At 40.2% G+C, this 24779-nt stretch overlaps 1 protein-coding gene across 2 annotated transcripts; it reads right to left on the bottom strand.

The window, feature by feature from the left end:
* Nucleotides 1-7307: 7307 nt before the first annotated feature.
* Nucleotides 7308-18163, bottom strand: LOC147612057 (coatomer subunit gamma-2-like). 2 transcript variants are annotated; one of them, XM_086783902.1, is made up of 19 exons: nucleotides 17943-18163; nucleotides 17682-17779; nucleotides 17544-17594; nucleotides 16605-16718; nucleotides 16203-16403; nucleotides 15988-16089; nucleotides 15761-15868; nucleotides 15445-15672; nucleotides 15080-15330; nucleotides 10347-10518; nucleotides 10066-10221; nucleotides 9900-9950; nucleotides 9620-9745; nucleotides 9295-9516; nucleotides 8932-9060; nucleotides 8592-8765; nucleotides 8430-8498; nucleotides 8142-8312; nucleotides 7308-8055 (listed from the first exon to the last, which is right to left on the bottom strand). In XM_086783902.1, the coding sequence occupies exons 1-19, from the start codon at nucleotides 17992-17994 to the stop codon at nucleotides 7861-7863; spliced, it is 2670 nt and encodes an 889-aa protein (XP_086640028.1). In that variant the 5' UTR covers nucleotides 17995-18163; the 3' UTR covers nucleotides 7308-7860. The 2 variants fall into 2 exon arrangements, with proteins under 2 accessions (XP_086640028.1, XP_086640029.1); XM_086783903.1 differs by lacking the exon at nucleotides 17943-18163 and having other exon boundaries at nucleotides 16528-16718.
* Between the last annotated feature and the right edge of the window lie 6616 nt (nucleotides 18164-24779).

A 24779-nucleotide genomic window follows, 5' to 3' on the forward strand; every position in this document is an offset into this window, starting at 1 on the left:
CTCTTTTGTCACTTGTTTTGCGAATTATTCTTGTTGTTGTTGCACACTTGAACAAGCCGATGACTTTTTACAAATTCAAGGTGAAAGCAATAAGTATTACCATTATTTGAGCAATTTTCAATTTTGTCTATTTCCATATAAAGTTTACACTAATTTTATATATCTATACATCTTATTCACCATGAATCCTCAACCCCCTTCTGTTCAAAAGCAACTCCTAGCACTTCAAACACAAGTAGCCATAGAAAGGAAGACGAGAATGAAGTTCGAGAACCGCTTAACCATAAAAAGAGGAGTAGAAGTGAAGATCCCATAGATTCTAAAGATGATCAAATTTAGAGTACCATAGCAGCTACCCTTAAAGCTTAAACTTCTCGAAAGGAATCTCGCATAAGCCGAAAAGCTTTTCAATTTCAGAATTTTAATGGGAGAAAGGAATGCACAATAGTGTCTTGGTTAAGCCAACTTAATAATTATTTATCGGGAGAGAAATTTTTTGAGAAAGATAAAATCAAGTGTTCATGCAATCATTTAATTGATAATGCAACATTATGGTGGAGTACTATTAAGAAGGGCCATCATAGACCGAAACTTGGAAGTCATTTCAAAAGCTCATTAAAAAGAATTTCTTGCCACCACAATATAAGGCTAGGGCTAGGCACTAGTGGGATAACCTTCCCTTCGAGCTAAAGTGAACATGTTCCATCCCCATTCTCTAACTTCTACGATTTCATTAGCTTTGAATTGTGAGAAGAAGAAGAATGGAGTTCCTAATAAGGAGGCTAGATCTTATGATGCTGGTACTTCTGACTATCAAAACAATGGTTATTTTTCTAAAAGATTAATAGGACTCAAGGATGTAATCTCTTCAACAAAGCTTCTAACAACAATAATTAGGATGGCAACAAGAAGAATGAAGTCTCAACTCTGACCAACATAGATGATTGTAGAGCTAAACCTATAGGTGTAACCATAGAGGGCATATTGCTCGCAATTGTCTGGAGAAGAACAAGCCTCCCATCACCAAGGTGTAGCTCTAAAGGTAATTTTTCCAACTCAAATTTCATACTCTGTTGAAGATGCTTGGTAAAGTAAAAAGAAAGGAAGTGCTTGTACTTCCATGATGATGGCAGCACACATGATTTCATTTCTAAAAAGTTGGTAAGAGCACTTAATTTGATTGTCACACCATCTTAATATAAAGTTAAAGCTGCTTTCACGTAACACAAAGTATAACTACACTAAGAAAGTACAAGGCCTTTGCTTGTCTATTGCACCGTATGAAGAAAAGAGAAACTTTTTGGTTGCATCATTGCAAGGAGTTGAAGTTATTTTAGCATGCCATGGAGACACCAGTTTAATCCTTAAATTGATTATGATTCTCACTCATTGCATATTGTTCATGAAGGAAAATAATTATGTCTTAAGGGATTGTTAAAAGGAGAAAGTACTCCATTACTTAGCCATACACAGGCTAAGCGAGCTTTGAGAGAACAGGGAAAAGGCTAATTTAGTCTTGGTTAATAAGCTTATGGATTTTGAACCTACTCCCAAACAATGAACCCTCACATAAACCTTTTCTTTCACAATTCTCAAATTGTTTCTTGAATGACCTTCCTCCTTCTTGAACAAAGAGAAATTAAAGCTTAAATAGAGGATCTTTTAGCTAGAAAACTCATTAGACCTAGTAGCTCACCATACGGAGTGCCTATACTTTTAGTTAAAAAAGAACGGCACTATCATGTGTGTGTGTGTGTGTGTGTAGACTACCAAGCCCTTAACAAGACCACTATGAAGAATAGATATCCAATCCCTAGAGTTGATGACTTGTTGGATAGGCTAAGAGGTGCTAAGTAAGATTGACCTCAACTCTAGCTACCACCAAGTGAGAATGGTGGAAAAGGATGTATACAAAATTGCTTTCCACACACCACAAACAAGTCATTATGAGTTTTTAGTGATGCCCTTCGAACTTACTAATCTCCAACGATATTTAGTCTTATGATGAACCATATCTTCCTCAAATATCAAAACTTTGTGGTTGTTTTCTTTGATAACATTTTAGTTTTTAAAAAAGACATAGAAGAATATAAGAAACACCTTGAGAGAGTGTTCAATCTTTTGAAGAAGAATGAACTCTATCTCAATCTTTAGAAGAGTAGTTTCTTCCAATTAGAGATTGAGTACCTCGGCCACATAGTTTCAATTAAAGGAATCCGTGTTGACCCAACCAAGATAGAAAGCATAGTCGTGCGGCCTAGACCTAAAGACATTTATGAATTATGGTCATTTCTAGGATTATGTAGCTACTACTGGAGATTTATAAGGAATTTTTCTTATAAAGCGTATTACCTCACAGAACTCCTGAAGAAAGCTAAAAACTTTTAATGGACTGACAATTTGAAAGAAGCGCTTAAATATGCACCAGTTTTACAACTACTTGATTTTACTTAATCATTATTTGCAGTTGTTAATTGATGCTAGTGGAAAAGGAATAGATGCAATACTTGCTCAAGATGGTCATATGCTTATGAAAGTATAAAACTCAAACCTGCTAAGAGTAAGTATAGTACTTATTACGATAAAGGATTGATGGTTGTTGTCATACATGATCTTAAGATATGAAAACACTACCTTATGGGGTCACATTTTATCATTAAGACTAATCAACAGAGCATAAACCATTTACTTATGCAACCGTTGATCTCCAACAGGCATATTAAATGGACAACCTTTATTCACAATTTCCAATCCACAATTCAATATCAACCTTTATTCACAATTTCCAATCCACAATTCAATATCAACCTCGTAAAGAAAATACGGTAGCAAATGCTCTTAGCAGAAGGCCCAGCATAAATAATATCTCAGCTTGGAAAGTTTATCTTTTGAGACTATGAAAGATACCTATGACCAAGATTCAGATTTCTCTTCTACGTGAGAGTAGAATGAGAGATGGTGGTTGGACTCCTCATGTAGATTATTCACATTATAAAGGATACCTTTTCTTTCAAAAGAGGTTATGTATCACAAAGCCTCACCAAAAATTTATGATGGAAGAATTACACCAAGCCCCTTATATGTAGGACAACGAGGAGTATCCTCTACATTTCAGACTATTGCTCAAGATTTTTATTGGCCTACAATTAAAAGAGATATAGCTAAATTTGTGTCTAAATACATGACATGGCAAAAGATAAAAAGCTGGAAAGTTAAAACCCAAGGCTTACTATACCAAGCCCCTTATGCAAGACATCGAGGAGTATCCTCTACATTTCAAACTATTGCTCAAGATTTTTATTGGCCTACAATTAAAAGAGATATAGCTAAATTTGTGTCTAAATACATGACATGGCAAAAGATAAAAAGCTACAAAGTTAAAACCCAAGGCTTACTTTGCCTTGGTCTATCCCTCATGAACCATGGGAACAAATTTATATCAATTTCATCATTGGTTTTCCCAACACAGTTAGTCAAAATGACACAATTTAGACTATAGTTGACACGATTTAGACTATAGTTGACTGCTTTAGCAAGAGAGCATACTTTATCCCTTTCAAAAAAAACTGACTACTCATCAAGATGCTCGTTTATTTTTGAGAAATTTTTTTGTACATCATGGTTTACCAAAAGTCATTGTCTCCAATATAGAGGTTCAAAATTTTGTAGTGATTTTTAGACTACACTTCTTAGTAACCTAGGCACTAAGTTGGATTTCACAACTGCATTTCATCCTGAATCTAATGGTCAAATAGAAGTCACAAATAGCACCATTCTAAACTTGCTTAGAGCCTATGTTTTATCTCATCCAAACCAATGGGATAAGTACATTTACATATTTTAGTTTGCATATAACAACACTAATCACTTTGTCGCAAAGAAAGCACCATTTAAAATCATTGATGGTAAAACTATTTCCACTTCTATCACTCGTCTATCCCATACTATAGAGATTGTAGATGAGTTCACGAGAGACTTTCAAAGCATCCATGAATAAGTTAGGCAAGCTATACAAAAAGCACAAGAAAGTTTGAGAAAAGAAGATTGAAAAGTGTTGAAAAGTGTTGAAAAGAACCTTGTGATGAAATTAGCTCCTAGATTTTATGGACCATTCAAAGTCATTGAAAAGGTTAATGATCTTGTATATAGGCTAGAGCTACCTTCTCATTAGAGAATTTATAATTTTTTTCATATTAGTTTGCTAAGGCCATTTAGAGGACCAATCCCTACTCATCCTATTTATGAAGAGGCGTCCTAACTAGTTGTTAATGAAGAAGGGCTAGTACATGATGCAATTGTGGATCACCAACACACCATTACACGCACTAGCAACAATTGCACCAAGTACCTTTTAACCTTTAAGAACCATCCACCAAGAGAAGATTCTAGATGGATGCCTGAGAGATTCTTTCGCAGTTACTTGGATCTCATCTATTCATATAACCAAATTAGCAATTATAACATATGTATACAAAATATTGGACACAAGACCATTGTACAAAATAATCAAAACTGTGATATGAACCACTCAAAATAGATGCAAGACGTGTCATATCACTCAAAATAGATGCAAGACATGCAACACATCTATATACCATAAATGCTGAGAGACTAACTCAATTGTGTATAGATCATCATCACAACAATACAACCGTGCACTAGCATCGATGGGAGTCACACTACAGCCATGCGAATACTCGCCGCTCATACATCTATTCACAAATAAACAATAATGTTAGTTGTGACACATGCAAATAATCCTACAACAACGCAAATATTTAGGCTCAATAATATAACAAGTCAGTATCAATCATGCATATACTATCCATGTGAAATATGTGGAAATCACCCAAAAATTATGCTAGCTATATATCTTTATAGTCGGTTAAGAATGCTTGTAACACCATTGTACTACCAACGGTACATGGATGATTCCGCACGTGGGTGATTTTCACATATTCCACATGGATAGTATATGCATGCTTGGTACTACCTTGTTGTATTAGTCAGCCTAACTATTTGCGTTTTGTCCAAGATTATTTGCATGTGTCGCAAATAATCATATTGTTTATTATGAATAGATGTATGAGCAACGAGTATTTACATGGTTGTAGTGTATATCCCATCATGCTAACGCAAGGTTATAGCATCTCCCATGGATGATGATCTTTACATATTCAAGTTAGTCTCCCAGTATTTATGGTATATGTGTGTTGCATGGCTCTATTTATTGAGCATCTATTTTGAGTGGTTCATACCACAATTTTGATTATTTTGGACAATGGCCTTGTGCCCAATATCTTGTATACATGTGCTAGCATTATACATATGAGCTAGCCATTATTTTTGGGTTCACACATCATTTTAATAGTTGCACTAAGGTTTATGGTTCGTCCATCTATTTTTGTGTAAACAAGCTTACTTTTGGAAAAGGTATGCTATTAATGGCCCCTTGGGCTATTTTTGCCAATACATGATTAAAATACTATTGTAAGGAGAAGCCACTTACGTAGAGGGGGACATTCAACCCAATACTTGTTGATGGTGATATCTACTTTGATTCTCTCTTTATGCTATGCTTGAACTCATCGGTTTGTTTTAAGTTAAAAGTTTAGTTCAGTTGATACGTTGTTGTGAGATTAATTCTTCAAGTTGTACAAAGATCCTGGCACTCTTACTCTCTCTATTTCTTTCGAACTGGCCTCCATTCTCTCTTACTCTTTCGAAGTGGTCACTCTCTAAGACTCACTCTCTCTCTCTAACTCACTCTATTTGCTCCTCTCTCTCTCTCTCTCTCTCTCTCTCTCTCACACTCACGTGCTCTCTAATTCTCTCTTTCTAACTCTCTTTAACTCCCTCTATTTCTCTTTAACTCACCAACTCTCTCTAACTCACTCTTTAGTTTTCTCTAATGCTCTCACTTTCTCTAAATTATTTGGACTGGTTCACTCTAACACCCTCTCTAACACTCTTTTATCTCTCTAACTCTTTCTTTCTCTTTCTAACCCCCCTATATCTTACTCTCTCTCTCTCTCTCTCTCTCTCTCTCTCTCTCTCTCTCTCATCCTATCTAACTCTCTCTCTTTAACTCTCTAACTCTCTCCCTCTTTAACTCTCATCTCTCTCACCCTCTTTCTTTATCTTTCTAACCCCTCTCTCTCTCTCTCTCATCCTATCTAACTCTCTCTCTTTAACTCTCTAACTCTCTCCCTCTTTAACTCTCATCTCTCTCACCCTCTTTCTTTATCTTTCTAACCCCTCTCTCTCTCTCTCTCTCTCTCTCTCTCTCTCTCAAATAAGAGACACACACACACACATATATATATATAGATATAAAAGAAAATAATGAGAGAGAGAGATGGGGGAGGGACGAGAGGGCAAAATCCTTTTTTTTTTTTGGTTTGTCATTAAGGTCTTCCCTGAAGGGCGGGCTCGCCTTTGGGATTCAATTTTACTAATAAAATAGTATAATGAGCTTTTGAATTTTGAAAAAAAAATATTACAACAATAATGGTATATTATTTATGATATGATCGACTATATCATGATGTTATACTAGCATAATATATCATACATTGTATGTTAGAATGTCAGTTACAATATTCCTCCTCCCTTTAGATCTCTCAGAGATCTTTCACAATAATCATAACACTCCTCCACTTAGCATCCTAGGAAATGAACTTTTAAGAGCTTTTTGGTTCATCATTAGATATCATCTCAGCAGAACAGTGATTACTGAGCTACTATCAGAATTTTTCAATCCGTGGCTGATAATCAATGACATTAAAAACAATTCATAACATCATAAAATAAATAACCTATATGACACAAGATGAGGACATGCTTGCTTCTACGCCACCCAAACTAGTTTTTATCTAAGCACACAACTCTTGCAGGACACAAACCCAAACTTGATCTTCTCTAAACACACAACACTTGCAGGACGCAAACCACAAGTATAAAGCTCCACACAGATACCACACATATACGACTCAAAATAGGAGCCAGAAGGGAACGCCTGACATGCAAAATTCAAGACATATTCCAACACTTTTTTTGAAGTATTCTAAACCACCTTGCAATGATTAAGATACTATCATTTCTCCAAGGGTTTGGAAAAAAGATAATGTGCAAAACACCAGGGGGGACGGGAAAATATGGCTCAGAAAGTTGGCAATGTTCCAATAAACACAAGGCAAGCATTGCAACTAAGCAGACCATGCACTCTCCAAAACACACAATGGTTTAAAAAAACCTTTGCAATTACATATCACTTGAAAGTACGAGGGGGGGAGCAAAGAATTGTCTTGAATACAAATGCCTGGTAATATTTTTCATGTTTTGAGAAGCATGCTACATTGATTCTCTGAGGCTGCTTGTGTGCATATACGAAGACACATGGACACCGGAAGTGTGTGTAGGTCATGGGTGTTTACACGCGCCTGTGTATGAGTATAAGCATACAGGGTAGACAACACACATATGTCCAAGAAGCTGCTTGCAGATATCCCCAAGGGACAAATAGCACTAGGTTGAATTCAAAATTGAGAACAATTTGAGATCAAAACTGCTGAAGGTCATCAATCCAGTTTCTCTCACCTCCACAGAAAGGAAGTGTCATATACAATCTCCAGCTCAAAAGCTACACTGGATTTGAGTGGTCACCTTTAGAGAGGAAAGGTCTTTATTGTCACCAAAGTTCGAATGTCAATCATGGCAATTGTTAATATGCAACCAGCTAAGACACTCTTGACACTTAGAAGCTACTCTACAAGATAAGAATGGTGTTGTCCTTGACACTTGAAAAAACTTTCTGAATGAAGTCTCATAAATGGCTCACATTATACTCAAAACTGTCAATCAGGCATTTGCAAAGATCTCATGGATGGCATCACTTACATATTGATCTTCAGATCTAACTGCTAGTTTTATGGCCACCTGTTTCTGAGAGTCTATTCCAAAAGAAAGCCGGACAAGAACACTAATGTCACCAATAAACTTACCAGCCAACAGGCAGGTATGTGATCGGGCATTGGTGGGAACCACCTCTGTGCCCTGCATAACAAAACCATTAGAACACACACAGCTTTGCAGTAACAGGCACATCTGTACACAAAGCATCGACTAGATAGAAACATCACCTCACACGGTTGCAAACCAAAAATGTCACTGACAACCTGCACTGCTTCATTCAAACTCTCTCTCATACCAAACGCATATTCGTCCACTTGTTCAAAGTCAGAACCGAGTCCCTCCCATGCATTTTTGAAGTTCGGGACAGCCTTCTTCAAAAAGTAATCCGCTGGGACAACCTGAAGAGAACCAAACAAAGCCAACAAACAAAGGCTCATATAAACACACGTTTGAAGTTTTTACAGCATTCTCAGCTTTAACTCCTAAATGTCAACTATGTGAAGGTTGCCCATTACCTCCAGTTCTTCTAACTGGTACTCGTCTTCTACACCCTCTTCTTCTACCTCTCCCGTGTCCTTGTCAACCTGTTGTACATACTAACAGTGAGATTCTGGACCTAAATCATGCAATTCCAATCACTTTACATTCTACAAAACATCAAAATGTTTGCCCATTACCTCCTTTACTATGAATCGCATGGTGTTTGCAAATTTTCCAGTTGAGAACACTCCTTCAGGTTTTTCAAAGGCCACAAAAGCCTGACCAGATGAATTGTATGGTAGCGACGGCAGAGGCTTAGACATCGCCTCTCTGAATTCATCTCCCTCGACAATATCCACAAGTATACTAACCTGTTCTCACATCACAAAATATGCAGGATCAACAAATTATGTGCGAAAACAAGTCAACAGCAAGCTCAAAAGCTCTGTTACAGCCGTTACAGCTGTTGTGTAACATCTGTGTTCAACCAAATGCTCTACAAGCAAAACAGATCCAAGCCATGAGAAAGATGGTTACGTTCTGAAGGAGCTGCTCTGGGATCGTATTTGTGCAGTTGTACTGGAACACAACATGGCCAGGATAGATATGCTTGACCACATTTACTTCATACTCAGTTTCTTCTGTGAGCTCCACAGGTGGTGATGACTGCCGATTTTAAAATAGCACCAAAAGAAAAAGAAGTAATAGCATATTAAAATCAACAGTAAAGCAGTTACTTGTCATGTACTTATGGGACACCCCTACGGATGGGTTTGTAACCAGGAAATCTAGAGGGCTTGATGTGGCCAATGTGATGTAAACATTAAGGGGCGTCCCCTTAGCATTTCCTCTTCCCATTTGCCACCCTAATTGTTGTTTAGAGCAATAGTGGTTGTATACCTTGAAAAGTTTTCCAAATCCTGAAAACTCTGGAATAGAGCTTAACAGCTTCTCATATGCGTCCACAGCTTTAGCACCAGGATGGGAACTACCATTAGCAGTAGCAGGCACGGCTGCGTCTTTGACAGGCTTCTTGGGACCAGGTGCCTTCTTCTCTGAAAATGCCTGAGCCTTGACATCCTTTGGAACCGTAGAGATATCAAAGGGTGTTTCACTGGCCTCCTGCTCCAAAAAGTTGACCATTTATTCGTCAAAAGACCTAATGTGAGAAAACAGTCACCACAAACTACAAAGGAAATAAGCTATTTCTGCACATTCCACCTACATAAGCTTGCAAGCTTGCCTCCAAGTTTGACAGAGGAACATCCAGAGTTCCAAATACAAACTTATCACCTTTAATATCCTCATTATCTTCTAGAGCAGTCAAGTAGAGTGTAGCCCTGTCCCGAACCTAAGAAGAAGGGTAAAAACAAAATCAATTTTGAATGCATGGATCTGATTCAAAAAGTCCCACCAAATAAGATGGATGTGTTGCCAACCTTCAATGAAACCAAATCATCAAAACGGATGGAAGCTTATCCTAGACACAAACCCTAGGCACACACCTCATCGTCATTGTCGTAAAGACACCGTCTAAGCAGCACCAATATGCGGGGCTGATAATTAAAGTGTTACATGAAAGTTCTCAGTGGAAAGGTACAACAGAGGGGAAAGTTTCAATAGAGGGAAAATGAGCATTACAGATATCAGGCCTACAGTGTTCGAAATCACCTTCAAAGACTCCACAAGAGCACCAAACTTTGCCAGCGCACTAACAGCACTTGCTCTTACTGTTGCATTCTCAAGAATGACTCGGTTGTGAATGTAGCGAATGTACTTGCTAGGATCCACAGTCTTGGGCCCCTCGTTTCCAAGAAAATGCAGAATCTGCAAGTTTTCACAGGGTGATTCAAGTATACAATATGTTTTGACCCTTACAGCCAAAGCCATACCATATAAGAGTGTAGGTAAAAGCTACTTTGCCTACGGAAACCATCATTTCCAGACGTTACCTGTGTTGAGAGATAAGAGAATTCACAGTCCTCAATAAACTCACAAAGGTGAGATAGACCACTGTCTTTGGCATCAGGAATATCCCTGATAAGAATCAATATGGAGTCGACAATGGCTTTTTTATACTCAAATCCCCCTTCTTCTCGTAGAATGTTGCTAAGAAAATTCATCCTGCATCCAGAGAGTAAAATCTCCTGACTTAAGAAAAATATACATTCAAGCTTACAAACTGAGAATATTTACACAAAGACGGAAGCAGTGAGAAAGAATAATGGGGGAGAAACAGGAGAAGCAGAAGGGAAGGAGGGGGCAGAGGACAGGGGGGAGATTATTGGTCCCCTGAACATTAGTCTAAGTGGCTCCCTGACAACTTTTGTGCCTGCTGGTTTCTTGTTTGCCCCCTCCATCAAGACCACCTTTGTGTAAAAGCAGTGTTGTGATTTGTCACATGAGTGGCACAGTGGAAAGACAAAACCTAGATTAACGCTAAGCACAGAGATCAGCGCTAATCAAAACTGGTGGTAGGAGGTCTGTATTCACCTGGCTAATTGGTACCACTTGTTGAACTGATACTATGGGTTGGGCTTGCTTCATCACCGGCAGTCACTTTGTAGAAGGCCCAGTAGGCTGGACAGCAGTCGGCTAGAGGATGGAAGCTCACACGTGTGAAGTCAGCAGCATATATAGATAGATAGATAGATAGATAGATAGATAGATATAGATATAGATATATTTGTCCTCTGTTCTAGCCGACAGCCAGTCGACCAATTTATGGGCAAGAAAAGAGCATATGAAAGGCAAGACCAAGGTTTCAGTTGAGCATCTCTCTCTCTCCTATTGGGAGTTAGGTCATAGATAGACTAGGTAGGTCAAGAGTCATTTTATTGGGGTAGGCCAAAGGCAAGTGAGTTTGTACAGTCCTATGAACAGTTTTGTGTCCTATATAATATACTAAAAATACAGCTATACCTATCTCCCTTCTCTCTCTCTTTGTTGGTGATTTGCATCAAGGTTCCTATTCAGTTGCTTAGAGCTGAAAGAAAATACACAAAGCTTCCACACATGTAACATGGATGGATTGCCTAATGGATATGAACTCCAAATCAAGAATAATCAAAGCAATTGGAAGATGCCATTCAATATGCCAAGATTTTTGATGAGATAGTGGCAAAGAAACAACCAAAGAAACCCCAACAACCCTCATTGGCAGGCCTGGCAGCATCGGACATCCCAATGTAAACGAGAGAGATTGGATCTGCACTAACTCATACATTAATACCAATGTCACATGCGGAAGCTCTGGGAGTCTTCTTTCAGCCCTAAACACCATCCTAGAACATGCTTGATGCAAAACGCATACAGAATATAGACGGAAGAGAGAGAGGTAGCTGAGTATTCAATATATTCTATATTACAAAAAGGTACATTCTTGGCCAGCCATAGGCTGCCTTCAAAAAGTGGTAAGACACCTAATCAAACCCTAGTCTATGACGCTACTCCCTAGTGGAGTGAGTAAGTCTAACATTAAGCAAGTGTGCCCTTTTATAGGGCTGGAATGCCTTCATGGACTGGCCGACCTGCTGTTGGCCAGGTCCTAAACAAAACATCACTTCAATGCTACAGCCAACAGAGTTCTACACTTCGAGATCTCCTCTCCACAAGGTACTCCAACCCAAACCTAGCAGCACAAGCTCCAAAATCTGGTCTTCAATCTTGTTCTTTATCTTGCTGCCCTTCAAGGAAATAGCTCTTGGATTAGCCTGCACACGACATCCCCCTAATGCTAAACTTGATGACAGGATTCCAAATTCTATTCTTGGATGACTGTCATCATCCCAGTACTATTCACGGAGTCCCAAACCTGTCATCCTTCCCTTCCTAGCAACCTTTCAACGGAAAACCCTGCCCCATCTCCAAATCCACTCCAACTCTTATGAAGATCTATGCATCTGTTCCATCCTATCCCCTTTCCCTTCATGCCTTGTCCCTGAACACTTTCTTTGGCCTTCTTTTCCTGAGTATTGAGTCTGGCAATCTCACTCCACCCCTTGGACATACATTTACATATGGCGGAGGGGAGGTGGAGATAGTCTCGTCATACCTATACTTAGGTATTGCTTTCTCTGACGATCGTTACCATGAGGCCAGCAACAAAGACACGTATGATACGAGGATTGGCTAGGTTGGAGAAAGAATGTTCCCAGGCACATTTCCAAGAACCTAGCACAAAACTATGGATGTTTGGTACTTTGATCACTCCTACAGTGTCTTATGGAATAGCCTTTTGGGACCAGCTCCTCTGGTGGTAGATGCTCTCTCCCAAACAGTGATATACCTACATCAGACATATACACTAGGCAATGGTCACCTTCCCACATTAGCGTTGGAGTCATCATAGAGGTTGCTTTTGATGCCTCTCCCCTACCCCTCCCACGGAAAGATTAATCGCCTCATCTGCATAGATTTGATTAGATTAGACACCCAAACCAATGGTTGGATACACAAGACCTACCCCCTGAATCTTGCTTCTAAAAAGAGCACTTTTCTCAAGCTCACACCAAATGGATTCATGCAGACGCCAAGCTACCTACAGAGACACGTCACATGCTATGAGGATAGCCACTGGTCAAATTCGGGTATCATCCCACACCTTGAGAATAGAGAAAGGGAGATACGAGGGCATAGAGGAGCAAATGGATTTGCAAAAGATGTACCATGGGGGAGAGACAGACAAAAGATGTCACAATTTGGAGGAACACAAACTCAAATATCCAACACAATCACAATTGCATACATCATGGCATCATACATCCTTGTCCAATAAATCATGTCATAACATAATTATCAAGAGAGAATCATGCACGGCCAACCCCCCTCCCCCCCTACGTAAACTGTATTATCAAAAGAGTGTTCCTGTACAAGTTGACACAGTAGCCGAGAATCACATCAACCGGTCTCACCGAAAGTTCCAATACACATGTATAAACAAATCAAACAAAACACCACTCCAATCTACAACATCCCGCCACATCTAGGCCAAAGAACACTCCCACAAGGAGATTCCATAGCCACCAAGCACCGCCCGGTCAGCAAGAGCTCACATAGTGCTGTCCACGCTGATTTTCTGCATGACCAACCATGCCTCAGGCTCCAGACCAAGCTTGTACTCTACTCCCAAATTCACAATCCAAAAGCCACCTCGTTGATCTTTTGTAAGATTTGAAAGGGCCCATACATGGGTGAAAGCTTTGGATCCTTGCCTTCCTTGCCAGGTTTCTTACATAGACGAGCTTTTTCAAATTTGAGTAATACCCAATCGCCCTCTTGGAGATCCAGAGTCTTTCTATGCTTATCCGCAACTTTCTTATGCTTTTCTTCAGATCTTCTTATGGCTATCCGTACCTACTCAAAAGCGGTGTCAAGATCACTAACATACTCATCGGCTACAAATATCTCATCCTTTATGCAAAGGATAGGTGGTAGCACCACATTACAAAACAAATTTGTGGTGCAAGGATCCTTCTCACCCACAATTACATGTGGCAAGCCATGATGCTTAAATATTTGAGACATGAATATCTTCACCACATGCTCTGACTTGATATTCTTACACATTGAGATAAAGTGCGCTTGCTTGCTGAACCTGTCCACGATTCTCTAAAAACACAATAATGTTATCAAACAAAGTCCCTGTATACTTTCAAAAAATGTGATCCATCATGTGATTAAATGTGGCAGGAGCGTTGGTGAGACCAAACGGTACCACCAAAAACTCATACAAACCAAAGGCTATTCTGAAAGCCGTCTTATGAACATCTTGTGGAGCCACTCTTCAAGTCTATACAGCTGAAACATGCAACTTCTTCCAACTTATCCAATATGTCATCAATGCGTGGAATAGGAAACCTTTTCTTTATCGTGATCTTGTTAAGAACACAATAATCCACACACATACAGTAAGTGCTATCTTTTTTTCCCAATGGCCTATTTGGCAGAGAGCTCCTTGGAATGAGATCAATACGATGATCCTCAGGCCGTTGGGGTGGTAATTCACTTTGTAACTTATTGTCACATAGACCTTTATGGTCTTTTCAAGACATTTGATAGAACTTTCTTTCTTTCTCTCTCTCTCTCTCTCTCTCTCTCTCTCTCTCTCTCTCCAGCTTTAAGATCACCCCAACCACAATTGGTTGACTTGAAATTTGTGTGGATACTCGGGCATGGACTTTTTCTAAATGGGATCAAATATCTATAGGTCTTCTCACAAATCAGGCTCCTAATTGTAGTACGTGATTCTGAACAGAGCACAGCAACACCCACCTTTCCAAACATGCTTGTCTCATCAGGCAGCTCCCTCAATCGATGGATTGGGAAAAGATGCACAGGAATCGACCAGACTAAAAAGTAATTGCAACTGTCATTTGTGATAGGGCAGGCAACCAATGGCACAGCATTGGATTTTCACAAAGAAAGTGGCCATAGAAGCCTTTCCTATTTATTCCAGTTCAAGTGTACAAGGCCTACTCCCATCACGATGCATCAATAAAACTCCAAGTTGATTACAACAAACAAAAAAATGATACTCGACTTTCTAGGAAGCCCACTCTCTACACTTCAAATCATTGATTTTATTGTGCAGAAGTTAGACTATGTCCTAAGACATCTCTCGATTAGTAAGTACTTTCTAACCTTAGGTACTGCTTTAACTGTAAAGTGACCATACGAAACTTACAGTGTGCGATATTTCTGTGGAAACTTCAGGCACAACGATCGGATTGCCTCGACAACCACAATCTTGAATTCGTCTGCTATATCAGACATAAAGTTTGTGATTTGTTTCATCAACCGGTCCACGCTGGATTCATTGCCTGTCTTCAAAAGTGTAGTTATAGCAAGGGTAGCAATGCTACGATTCTGATCAGAAATCAAGCTTTCCATATCAATGTTGCAATTGGTCACAGCCAAAGGATGAGTCATGGCTACCTGCAGCAGACACATTTTGCATAGGTGAAGTAGTCACAATGATGATGATAGTACAGAGTCTAGCATCAAAACCTTACAGGTAATGAATGCTATTATTGGTACCAACAGTCTTACTTTGTTTAGAGTCCGAACAGCAGCAAAGCGCAAAACTGGCTTTGATGAGCTCAAGAACAACTGAAGAACTGTGATTGCAGGAGTCAGCTCCCTGCTAGTCACACCATTCAATTCCGTGATTGCACGAGCAGCCTCCAATATTACCATATCATTCTTGTTGCGCAAACAACCTTCCAAGTAATCATAAAAAGGACGATCTACTGTTTGAGAGGTTGTCTCTCGTATGACCTGTTAGAACAAAACAAGTTAGTCCAATAACTAGCTTACTGCCAACCTTACTAAAATAAAGCGCATTGACAAAGCTCTCACTCCATACCTGACTCGTGTATCTAACAAGAAGGCATTGAGCTAATGGTGAGCGAACAGAACCACGTGTGAGGCTCGTTACAAGCTTGCTGACAGCCAGCCGATCATTTTGGCGTATCTGTTAAAGTCAGTTTGTGTATCACGTATGGTTAATGCACACAGGTCAAACATCCCCAGACAGAGTTCTGCAAGGTTTCAAGATTAGGACTCAAACTCCTACCCTGATTTGCCACTAACCTGGTGAAGTAGAGCAAGGGCATGGAACTGCACCAATGCAGCCCTAGACTGAATTGCTTCTTGTACCTCATTACTCCAGCGTTTGACAATCTCCGAATTCGCCTGCCAGTAGGAAAATGAGGACATTCGGTTGATGCGTCCAGCTAAAGATTCACTTTGCCCAAATTTAATGTTGGGTTATTAACTGCTGCTGGTATTTCTACATGGATCAATACCTGTAGTAAATGAATGCCACTGACAAGAGCAGCACTTGCGACCACAGGGTTCTTGTCAACCAGAGCTTGCTTGATGTATCGTTCTATCTGACCCAGTAATGCTCCATCAGTTATTCTGCAAAGTACTCGAATGGCATTTGCACGATAGAGATCCATCTTGCTGTTCATGTCTTTCATTAGAGAACTAGTCACAATTATGACCTGCCATAAACCTCATCAATTAAAATGCCTGGATATGCAATGGGTTGTAGACATGTAAAATTATCTACTTTTAAACAGATTTGCAGCCCTAAAAGCACCTGCAACCAGTTGGTCCTTAGCACACCTGCATTTACTATGTAAAGATCTTAACCCGTGCAGAACATGATTGAAACTTCAAGGTGAGCTTAAATCGAAGGCAACCTCGTCTGCTGATGGTGAAAGTTCCTTGATCATCAAGTATACCATTCTGCGCAGAGAGACATCCTTGGACTGGAAAAGCTTGGTGACAGAAAAAAAAACCTCAGTGGCCTCCACCTGCATGATGAAGGGGGGGAGGAAGGATACAATGTAGACAATAAAACTTGAATCACTACCAGCAGCAAAAAAAAAAAAAAAAAAGAGCAATCAAATGTAAAGCATAGTTGAATGCATAAAGTGCTTAACCCTTGGCTAATTCTAAGCATAAGCTAGCACCAAGGTTGCCTAACCCCTAGGTCTAGATATGAATTGGCATTGGCATAGACAGATTTCAATCGATGAGCAAAAAGGTTTGATTATTTTAGCCATAGGTATACCTAACCCATGGACTAAATAATAACTTGCAGAGAAAGATTTCAATTAACCAGCAAAAAGGCTTGGTTGTTTACACCTCCTGTTGCCAACACCAAGATCTAGATTTTAAGCAGGTCGCTTGATTATCATAAACCCTTGGCCTCGATTGCAAAATTACCAAAGATTAACACTAACCCCAGAGTCTAGATTGCTTTATTACCATAATCTCCAGGGGTAGCTTGCTTAGTTACCATAGATTGATACTAACCCTAAGGTCTAGATTGCCATAAATTAATACTAAACCCAGGGTCTAGTATTAAACTAGACTGCTTGATTAACATAAATCCGAGGGCTTGATTACCATAGATTAATACTGACCCCAAAGTCCCGATCGCTTGGTTACCATAAAATATGTCTAGATTGCTCAAGTACAATAGATTACCATAGATTAATACTGACCCCAAAGTCCCGATCGCTTGATTACCATGAAGCTTATGCCTAGATTGCTTAATTTCCAGAAATTAGTGCAAACACCAAGGTCTAGCCATGGTAGCTCGTGTAAAAATATGGCCAAGAAAGACAGCGCACCTTTGTGAAAACCTCTCCTTGGTTCAGTAAATAGAGAAGCTTGGTGATGACCTAGAAACGCACAAACAGAAGCTTATATAAGCTTTTGTGAACATCATCTCACGATAGCTTTCATGATTTGAGGAGACGAACATAAACCTGAGCGCAACGCCTTGCGTCGACATGGGGATCGTTGAAAACTCGAGCTTCCTGCAGGACTGCGCCCTTCTCGATGCCAAGAAAGGGGGAGTATTCCTCTGCAGAAGATATATGGAAATAGAGAGAAAACCCTTTCCTGTTAGACCTCGGCTAAAGTTCCACATTGGAACGACGAAGAAGAAGCAGAAATGAGGGTTTTTGTTCCGAAGATCTGTGTAGATCTGAGCTTCAGATGAAAGAAATGGGGAAGGGATTACAAACCTTCATCGTCGCGATCGTCCTCCTTCTTCATCGCGGGCTGGGCAAGCGCCATAGTCGAAAAGCTTCGCCGGGTAACACTGCTGCAGGAGGATGGACAGGATGCAGATCCAGCTACTGTTTTTTTTTTTTTCAAGCATCGATTCTGGCAAGAGAAATGCCTTTAAAGGGTAGGACAGTAGGACTACGTATACATATACGCAAAGGTATATATGTACATATTTGCACATACATATATATATCTATGTGTGTGTGTGTATATGTATATATATAAGAAAATATTTTTAAAAAACCATACTCTAATCTTTTTCTCCTTCAAAGAGAGCTCTCCCTCTAAGCCCATTTAAAAATGTGTGTGCGCATGCGGGCATGCACATAAGAGAGAGAGAGAGAGAGAGAGAGAAGGTAGGGTGATGGTGGGGGTGTGGGTGTGGGTGTCCGTCATATTTGCTCGACATGCACCATCCATGGTGGGGAGTGTTCCAAATGTAGGAGGAACCATAAAGAGGGGGGGGGGTCAATCATATATTCCCTCCATCCAGGAGTGCTCCAAATGTAGAAGGAACCTCAAATACGATAATGGACCGTTTATAATGGCAAGCTATCTCAAAGGCTCGCTAGGGTGCCCCATTTGCTCAAAAATCTTGGCTAGAATGTTCAGTCTCAAGTTGCTCTTCATTTTTGGAATGATGCTATGAGTTGTGACCTTGCGCCCGTTCAAGAAGCCTTCACACCTAGTGATGTGGAGCAACGAGACTCGATCTCTACTATGGAATTCTATGAATTGCTTGGTTCTGGCACTTTTAGACTTTTCCAAGATTCTTCAATTGGCACCACATTGTTTGACCCTCTAGTGTGGAATTCTATGAAGAGCTTGGTTCTTAGGGTTGGTGCTTGTAGACTTTTGTCCGATTCTTCAATTAGCACCACATTGTTTGACCCTAGACTCTATTGTGGCACTTATAAGTGCACACACACGCTCGCACACACATAGTTGCACACATGGCGTACACATGGGAGCTTATGTCCTTCTCTCAAAAACTATTTCCCGTTTATCTTCTTAAACCCAATTAACGTCAAATTACATCCCCCTTTCACCATTCTCCTTCACCCTATCCACATTCCTTCTAGATAAAGAAATCTCTTTTTGATTATCCTTGGATCCTTGGGCCCCCTTTTCAATACGGTAAATCTCTTTCCTCTTAAGACTGAAGAGCTAATGTTTCAGCCATTATTACTAGTAATAAGCAAGTATATTTACACAGAGTTCTTGTACTTCCCCGATTCAACTCATGGTAAGGTTGCTTTATATGTTCAATGTTGAGATAGGTGCCCATTTGAGTGGTTAAGAAAGCAAAGCCCCTTTTACGATAGGACGGCAGGCAATCCATGTTCTAGTTAAGTGAATAATATATCCCCCTTTCTAAAGGTGACTCTATCATGGTGACGGCATCCTTATGTCACCCAGATTAGTGGTGAAGTGATGCTAATGCGTGTTAACGTGTGGCACTAAACTATGTGCATAGCTTCAATGGAGCTAGGTGGCCTTTCTTCCTCATTCATTTGGCATTATTGCGAGTACTTGGGTTACATGTGTGGCCAAAGAAGAGGTGATGGGAGGATCTTGTCCTACACTCATTTGAGGAGGGTCTAGGTGGGTGTATGGATCTCAAGCTCCATAGACCACGATTTGGATGCCTAATTGATTGGGCCAAGATAGAGGGTTCTCCAATGCATGAAGTCCTTGTGTGCCACATGGATGGAAGGCTAGTAACCCTTGTGTGAGTGCTTAGACGTCATAATTGTGATTTTTAGTTGGAAAGAGAGATGGACTTAGCAAGAATAAGTCTCAAATGAAGAAGCCAAAACTTGCTCCTTGAGCTAGAGTTCCTTAAAAAAAACCACCTAGTTGTACGGCAAGCCTTGATTAATACTGGGCTAGTCACAATGTTTTGTCTTGGGAGACATGGGCCTCATCAGGCCATCCACCCTCACACTGTCCATAGATACCATCACCGAGGTAAACATTTCTCAATCCACAATTTAAAGTAGAATTTTACATAGAAACTAAACTTGTATCTATAAGTTTTATATCCCCCACAAGTATTATGAAAAAGAGGAGCATCATCCTTGGGAGGGGATGGATTATAGCCATTGACTGTGTTGTTAGTTGGTGGAAAAGAACTATAACACCCATGGGATGGTTACATTAATATCCTAAACCTCATCTTCTACTTATTACAAGCCATCACCTCAAGTACTCCATACACTTGACACTCCTCTTTAGTTCTACCATTGATGGATGAGGACATCAACATTATCAACATCCTAAACCTCATCTTCTACTTACAAAAGCCATCACCTCAAGTAACCCATAACACTATGCGCTATTCTATTCAAATACGTTTAGCATGAATATAGATGTGATATTGGCATCGTCCAATCATGTAAACCTTATCCCAAGCTTCTGCGGAAGAGTGTGCATAGTTACCAAAACATGAGTCTAATCCTTAGAGGCGTCAGGCTTCAGGAGGGGCTCATATTCTTGGTCCTTTGTTAACTCTTTCCGTACATATAAAATCCATGCCTCTAGCCTAGGATTAGTTAGCATTATATATGGCCGTGGGCCCAATGATGCATCAAAAAGCCAGCCATAAGCTTTGTATCTATGGGTAGAGAGAGGCAATGGGCACCCACTTAAGTTGGGCAGCCGAGCAAAGCCCATTTGTATATATACAACTTTTGATAATGTGAATAGCATAATTCAATTATTTCTTAAGTGCAAAGCTATTCTCTCTCTTGAGCTCTTACATTCTTGCTTTCTTGGTTGTGGATGCATGCTTGTGTGTGTGGATAGAACGTGTTGAGTGTGCATGCTTGCTAGTTTGAGTGAGAGTGTGATTGAGCATCAGTGGAGAAGAGAGTGGTTCATAGTTCAAGCTTTCTAACTTAAACATTACCTTTTGGAAGGATTACTTAGTAGATTGAGAGTAGAGGAAGGGCTTAAACAAGGGGGATTGGCACACCTCTTGGCTTCTTTAGCCTCTCCAAAATAGGGGCGTCCTTGGTCCAAGACAAATCGCCTAACCACTAGCACCATGGTTCCTTGCTAGAGAGCAAAACAGTTCTTGACATGAACAAATGGCACCATTGCTGGGGATCGAATTGATCTTGGAAGAGATAAGTAGAGCTATCACCTACTCAAAAATCTTCTATTATTCTCACTCTATCTTGATCAAATCCTTGGTGTTGCCCTATTATGTCAAAAAACCCTCAAATCCAAATCACCGACTCAACCAACATCAAATCCTATTTGTCGATCTCAACTCAAGCATCCAGATTGCTGAGCCTACCTACTTTAAGATCATCTCAAAAATTAGATCGCTTCCCTTTTCAGATCATTACCTTTCGAATCGCAAGCGATTCCAAAGTCACTTGGATCGTCTCGATTCTATCTCTAGATCGTTTACAATCTACATCGTAGCCTCTATTCAGATCTTTGATCTAATATCTAGATCCTTAAGACATTTAGGTCATCCATTAGACATCCGGATCACCGATCTGACTATATTCTTAGAGAGTGAAAAAACAAGAAAAGATTTAAAAGAAATCATAATTACATCGTTTACACACATCTTGCATGTTCTTTCCTTTCTTTTGCAAGTTTATTGTTTTCTTGTCAAAAACCTTGAAAAATACAAAACCATTATAAAAAGACCATTAAACCCCATTAAAAAACTCAAAAATCATAAAATCCTCATTAAAAAGAACTTTTGCAAGCAATTTTGGTGCTAGATTAAGTGCTTATGCATTGGGAGTTTCCTCTAGAGGAGGCAGAGCAGTTTCAAAGTACATTTCATTGTGTACAATAGATCATGTGTATGAAGTACGAAGCTGGTTTTTTGGGAGTTTAAAGTTTCAATGTTGGTTGAATGTAGTAGCCAAGAAGGGCAAGAAGCTTGCCACCAAGCAGCAATTGGCCCCGAGAAGAAAAAGGGTAAGAAATCAACTAACGAGGAGCCTCCATCGTCCACAATCAAGACACCAACACTCAAGAAAAGGTCACGGCCAAAGTGGGAAGGGGATGACATTGATGAGGATTCTGAGGATAGCCAATCCAAGGATGATGAGCATGACGATGAGTAGCAGTCCCACGCACAGGGCGAAGAGCAGGTGACCCCTTCATATGCTGAGAGCAAAGGGCAAGGGTCGGAGAGTTTAAAAGAAGACGAGGCGGACCTCTTCGGATCTAGTAAGTGAACTTAACATGTTTAAACATTCATTAGTTCATTTATTCACATCAATAATAATAACATGTATTTGGTGTTGTCTAAATGAAGACTATTGTCCCGTTGTGGTGGACTCCCCTGCACTTAGTTTTGAGCTCTCTCTTCTCCACTTATGCTCAATCTATAAAGTAATCCTTCCAAAAGGTAATGTTTAAGTTAGAAAGCTCCAACATTGATCACCTCTATCTCGCGCTTTTAGGAAAATGAAAACATAGGTATGATCTCTAACCCATGCTAGTGACTCTCTCCATTCATCGTCATTATAGTGTTTGCAGTCGCCTTATATGCTTTGTTGTTCAAGGAATCTTGCAGTATTGCAAACGATTCATGGGATCTCTAACGAGGTGGGGAAGCATGGATGCCTTCGATAGCCTTGGAGGCCTACGCTTGGTGTGGGTCGATTTTCCTACACATCTGTGTCTCCACAAAAGGACGATGTTGTGGTTCTTTGATGGAATGTTTTTAGGGAGGTACTTGTGGAGTCGGCTTTTGTGCTTCTTCTATAGAGGCATCGTGCTATGCATGTTAGGTGTGGTTGCTAGTCAGGATCCAAGGTGGCACGCATTTGCCCTTTCCACCTTATGAACATCTTCTCAAAATGAGACTTCTTATAAGATTTCAGGGCGTTTGTGATACTTACTCTAGAGTCCAATGTGGCTCTCTCGTGCATGTCGGCTACAATAGGTGAGCCCACCTCCAACTTCACGTACAATTTTAGTGTGTACTCGATCAATAGGATCCAGTACTACACGTGATGATGGATCGACATGAAGAACATTCTATTGGATGGCAAAATCTCGGCATCCCTCATAGTGAACTCGCCACTAGACAATATGTCAAGGAGCCTACATTTCCTACATTGTGAACAAGCATTATGTTTCTACCTACATAATTAAAAAAATTAATGCATCAACAGAGTTAGAGATCTTACTCTCCATTTGAAATATGGAGTAGTGAATTTGCTAGCCTTTTCACCCCAACCCTAGTACGAGATCACTTTTTTGAAAAACTAATTTCCATATTCGGGGTTGGCAATTTGTGCCAGCTCATATCCAATCTTAGTAAATCCAAGAAAAAGCTGTATCTTGCATGTAAGCACTTGTACTTCATTTATTTACGTGTGCTAGGCTTAAGCCAAAGCGAGAATATGTTCATCCACCACCAACCTATCCTATCCAACCTTGAGCTTTACAATGCCTTGTCTCGTAGAAGAACCTACCCTAATTTAGACAATTGAATGCATGGATAATTAGTTGACCTATAGTATTTTGGGACTTACGTAACCTTTGTGGAAGTAACCTCATTGTAGAGGGTTTAATTGTGCAATGTCTTTATCCCCCCCTACCTCTCTCTTCCCCCTCTTGCTATGGGTTGTGCATTTTCAAGCAAGTCTAGCCCAACTCAGACTGAGAGAAACTGAAGGCCGAGAGGACTTGTAATGATTGTGGCGAGAAAGGCCACTATTGGAGGAAGTGTCCTAAGCGGACTGGGAAGAATGCTGATTCTTCAACTTCAGTTGAAGACTCCAGCCTTTGTGCACTTAGAGATGTTGGACACGGATGGTTCATCTTCTTCGAGCGAGGAGGCAGTTGGCTTCACCGCCGCAAAGGATACTCGGGAATGGATTCTCGATAGTGGTGCTTCCAGGCACATGACTCCTTCCCGTGACTTCTTTTTAGATTTGAAAACGGCAGTCAGATCGCATTTTCATTGGCGACAATTTCACAATTCCGATACATAGTGAGGGTCGGATGGAGAGATCATTCCCAATATGACAGAGGGGATAAGCATTCCTCTCATGTTCTTTACGTCCCAGCACTTGGTTTTCATCTATTGTCACTGCATGAGGTATGCAAGACTAGCTTCCGGTGGAGTTTGACGAGCATTCTGTTGCTCTATGAGACCGCGAGACAGGCTAGGTTGTTTGGGAAGGCGGCGTGGAGAATAGTATATACAAACTCTCCGCACTCTCCTCTTTGATAAGTTCTCAAGTTGGTGACTTGTGGCACTTTCGATTTGGCCACTTAAATGTGGATGTGTTGTGGGTGAGCTTTCCAGGACCAAATGGTGGTTGGCTTGCCAGATGTTGGCAGTAGCAAGCAAGGACACTATAGTTCTTGCATACATGGTAAGCAGCATAGGGAATCCTTTCCGAAGCAGGCTTTGAAACCATTGGAGTTGGTACACTACACTGACTTGTGTGGACGTATGCAGACAGCATCCTTGGGAGGTTCTTTGTACTTCATGCTGCTTGTTGATGATTGTTCTAGATTCACATGGGTTTATTTCCTTTCTCAGAAGGACCAAGATTTTGCTCGGTTCAAGAGTGGCATGTGATGGTTGGAGAAAGAGTCTGGCTTGTAGGTGAAGACTCTCCGGGCTGACAAAGGAGGTGAATTTTCTTATAATGCTTTCGTGAGATTTTGTGCAAAACATGGCATCAAGAGGAAGCTGGCCAATACACGTTTGCCATCAGAGAATGGAGTAGTAGAATGAAAGAACATGACTGGTGGAGATGGTGACGATGATGCTGGAGCATCGTGATCTTCGT

The sequence above is a fragment of the Cibotium barometz genome, chromosome 46 (assembly GCF_041138505.1).
Source record: "Cibotium barometz isolate CiBa-2024 chromosome 46, ASM4113850v1, whole genome shotgun sequence".
In the NCBI taxonomy this organism is placed as follows: Eukaryota; Viridiplantae; Streptophyta; class Polypodiopsida; order Cyatheales; family Cibotiaceae; genus Cibotium; species Cibotium barometz.